The 3,002-nt window shown below is 41.2% G+C and overlaps 1 protein-coding gene across 1 annotated transcript in view; it reads right to left on the reverse strand.

Moving 5' to 3' along the window:
* The window catches only part of LOC123765550 (rac guanine nucleotide exchange factor JJ-like), a 34,489-nt gene extending 32,909 nt beyond the window's left edge, over positions 1-1,580 (reverse strand). The window contains exon 1 of the mRNA XM_069302959.1: positions 1,473-1,580. Coding sequence (XP_069159060.1) covers positions 1,473-1,580 — 108 coding nt within the window. The remainder of the gene's footprint in view (positions 1-1,472) is intronic.
* Positions 1,581-3,002: the final 1,422 nt, after the last annotated feature.

Raw genomic sequence — 3,002 nt, forward strand, 5'->3', positions numbered from 1 at the left:
CCGCACCTGTGACAGGACAAAACATCCTTTTTTGAAAATCAGAGCCATCGGTTGGACGTAACACCAACACATTTTATTATTTATTATTATTATTTTCTACCACAGACGTGGCTACATTAACAATGCTAACCAGCATATATACATTTTCTCCTGTCCTCCATGGACAGGATTAAAGATTTGTTAAACATATAGTTGAGGTATTTATTGAACAATCACCCACATAAGATGATTGTAGTGACCAACACATGATATACTAAATAAGCTACGATTGATTCCATTTCAATGTTTCTAATTTCATTGATAAATTGAATTTTCATAAATTTCGATTATTTACATTTTGATTTAATTATTTTGTGTGACATTGCGTTGGAATTGAGCTGTGTTGTTTACCATACTGTTCATTTCGTGAGTATAGTTTTTTTTTTTTTTCATTATTTCTCATCTCGTTTTTCGAACTGTTTTTCTTATATTTCAGTGATGGGAAAATCTGGGGCCAGATTCACGAAGCATTTACGCAAGTACTTACGAACGTGAACATCGTTCCTCAATCTTTGATGGCTTTTGTTAAATTTATTAAACAGTTTACAAGCATGAAAACTTGCCAATCAACTGATGTAAATGTTATAAACAGCCTCTTGGGGCTTGGAAGCTCATTAACTGTTTAAAATTTTTTTAACAAAGCTGCCAAAGATTGAGACAAGATGTATAGATTCGTAAGTTTTTGCATAACTTCTTCGTGAATCTAGCCCCAGATCCTTTGATGTTCCTAATATTCTGATGGGAACATCAGATCATTTGATCATCAGACGAGGGAGTGGGGAATGGTGGGAAGGACGAGGGGACAGGGAAGTTGGGGGTGGTGGGGACGAGCAGAATGGAGAATGGTGGGGAGGACAAGGGGACAGGGGAGTGGGAGATAGTGGGGAGGACGAGGGGATGGTGGAGTGGGGAATGATGGGAAGGAAAAAGGGACGAGGGAAGTGAGGAATGGTTGTGAGGACGAGGGGATAGGGGAGGGGGGATTCGTGGAGAGGACTGGGAGACAGGGGAAGGTTGCTGTGGCTCAGCAACGCACAGGCGTTTCTGAGCCACAGCAACGCGTGGCCGGGTACAGCTAGTATATATATATAAACTGTAAACCAAATGGCAATTCCCATTTGGGCAGCAGTTAGTTGCTATGGGGAGCTTCTCTTTTAACGCTTAGCCCATAGCACAGGTAGAGAGTCACTCACAAACTCGCGACACTCAAAGATGACAGGACCTCTCCGTCACACTCCCGTCACTCACAGATGACAGGACCACCACGCTACAACTGTAAGGGATAAAATGTTTATGTTTGTGTATTGACAGGCACTTTCATATAAATGTTTTTTTCTTACTATTATATTGAAATCTTTGGAGCTGAGATTAACCCAGGTTGTCTTATCTGTATAATGAGATCTTTGGAGCCGAGAGTACAAAGGTTGTCTTACCTGAATATTGAGATCATTGGAGCTGAGAGTTCCCAGGTTGTCTTGCCTGTATATTGGGATCTTTAAAGTGAGAGTCCCCAGGTGGGAATGAGAAGGCACAGACGACATTGATCTCTTTCACCCCATTTAGTGTTTGCACAGTTCTTCACGAGCAAATTGGGGGTCTTTTTAATCATGTAGATTATGGTAAGCTATATCTTATGGAGAGTGTAGGTAAGGGTCACGTTTCTGGCAAGTGTCTTTTAACACTCTTTTCTCCCCTCCTGTGGAGAGTTGAAAATGAATTTCTGTAAAAGAGTTCAATTCATGGGAGAGACTGTCGTGTTGACCTTCACTTCAGGTTGCAAGACCAACCAACTTCCTGGTAATCATGACTTCGACGAATACTTTTGAGTATCCATTGTTGACTAGACTCTGCTTTTATTAAATTTCACACTAGTCTGCTTCCACCAGCAGCTGTGTGTGAGGGAGCTCGGTTGACATAGGCATTGATCATGCTGTACTTGAACTGGTCAATGCACTCACAGCTGTCTTAATCTCCTTCATCTCACCTGGACGTTGTCTTAATCTCCTTCATCTCACCTGGACGCTGTCTTAATCTCCTTCATCTCACCTGGGTGAGTGATCACAGTCTAACTTCTCACCTGTACCACCATTCCTTTCAACCATCGTTTGTGTGTTGTAGTGCTTGATTCAGCAGCTAATACTTATACTTCTAACTTGTGGACTACAACAATACTTGCATAGATGATCTTGCACTATATTGGCTGGTTGAATCCCATTTAGTTATATGATTCATATGCGAAACATAAATACAACTCTTCTTTTACAATATCGCTATTGCTTTATTGACTGAGTTTTCAATATTTTGTCCTACAATGAATTTCTTGCGAACTGTAATCAGGATTTTGAACACATTAATTAAAATTAGTAGATCAATGTTCAGGCAATTTCTTGTCAAATTAAAACTTGTGAGTGAAAAGGTGACATTAAATATTTTTTAGTTCACAATTTTAATTAGAGTATCCTGGAAATGAGATGAATTTATAGTTGATTAAGTATTTATCAATTTATTTGGAACTTGAAAAACTTATAAAGCTTAAATAAAAAAATGTTTTAAGTCATTTGAGGCTGAAGACCCTAACTTTAAAGCTTTAAAGCTAAAGTGTTCATCATCACAACCATCACCACCACACCGTGTTCATCACCACCACACCGTGTTCATCACCACCACACCGTGTTCACCACCCCTACCATCACCACCACACCGTGTACACCACCACTACCATCAGCACCACACCGTGCTCACCACCACCACACCGTGTTCATCACCACCACACCGTGTTCACCACCACTACCATCACCACCACACCGTGTTCATCACCACCACACCGTGTTCATCACCACCACACCGTGTTCATCACCACCACACCGTGTTCATCACCACCACCATCACCACCACACCGTGTTCATCACCACCACACCGTGTTCATCACCACCACCATCACCACCACACCGTGTTCATCACCA

The sequence above is a fragment of the Procambarus clarkii genome, chromosome 5, assembly GCF_040958095.1.
Source record: "Procambarus clarkii isolate CNS0578487 chromosome 5, FALCON_Pclarkii_2.0, whole genome shotgun sequence".
Classification (NCBI taxonomy): Eukaryota; Metazoa; Arthropoda; class Malacostraca; order Decapoda; family Cambaridae; genus Procambarus; species Procambarus clarkii.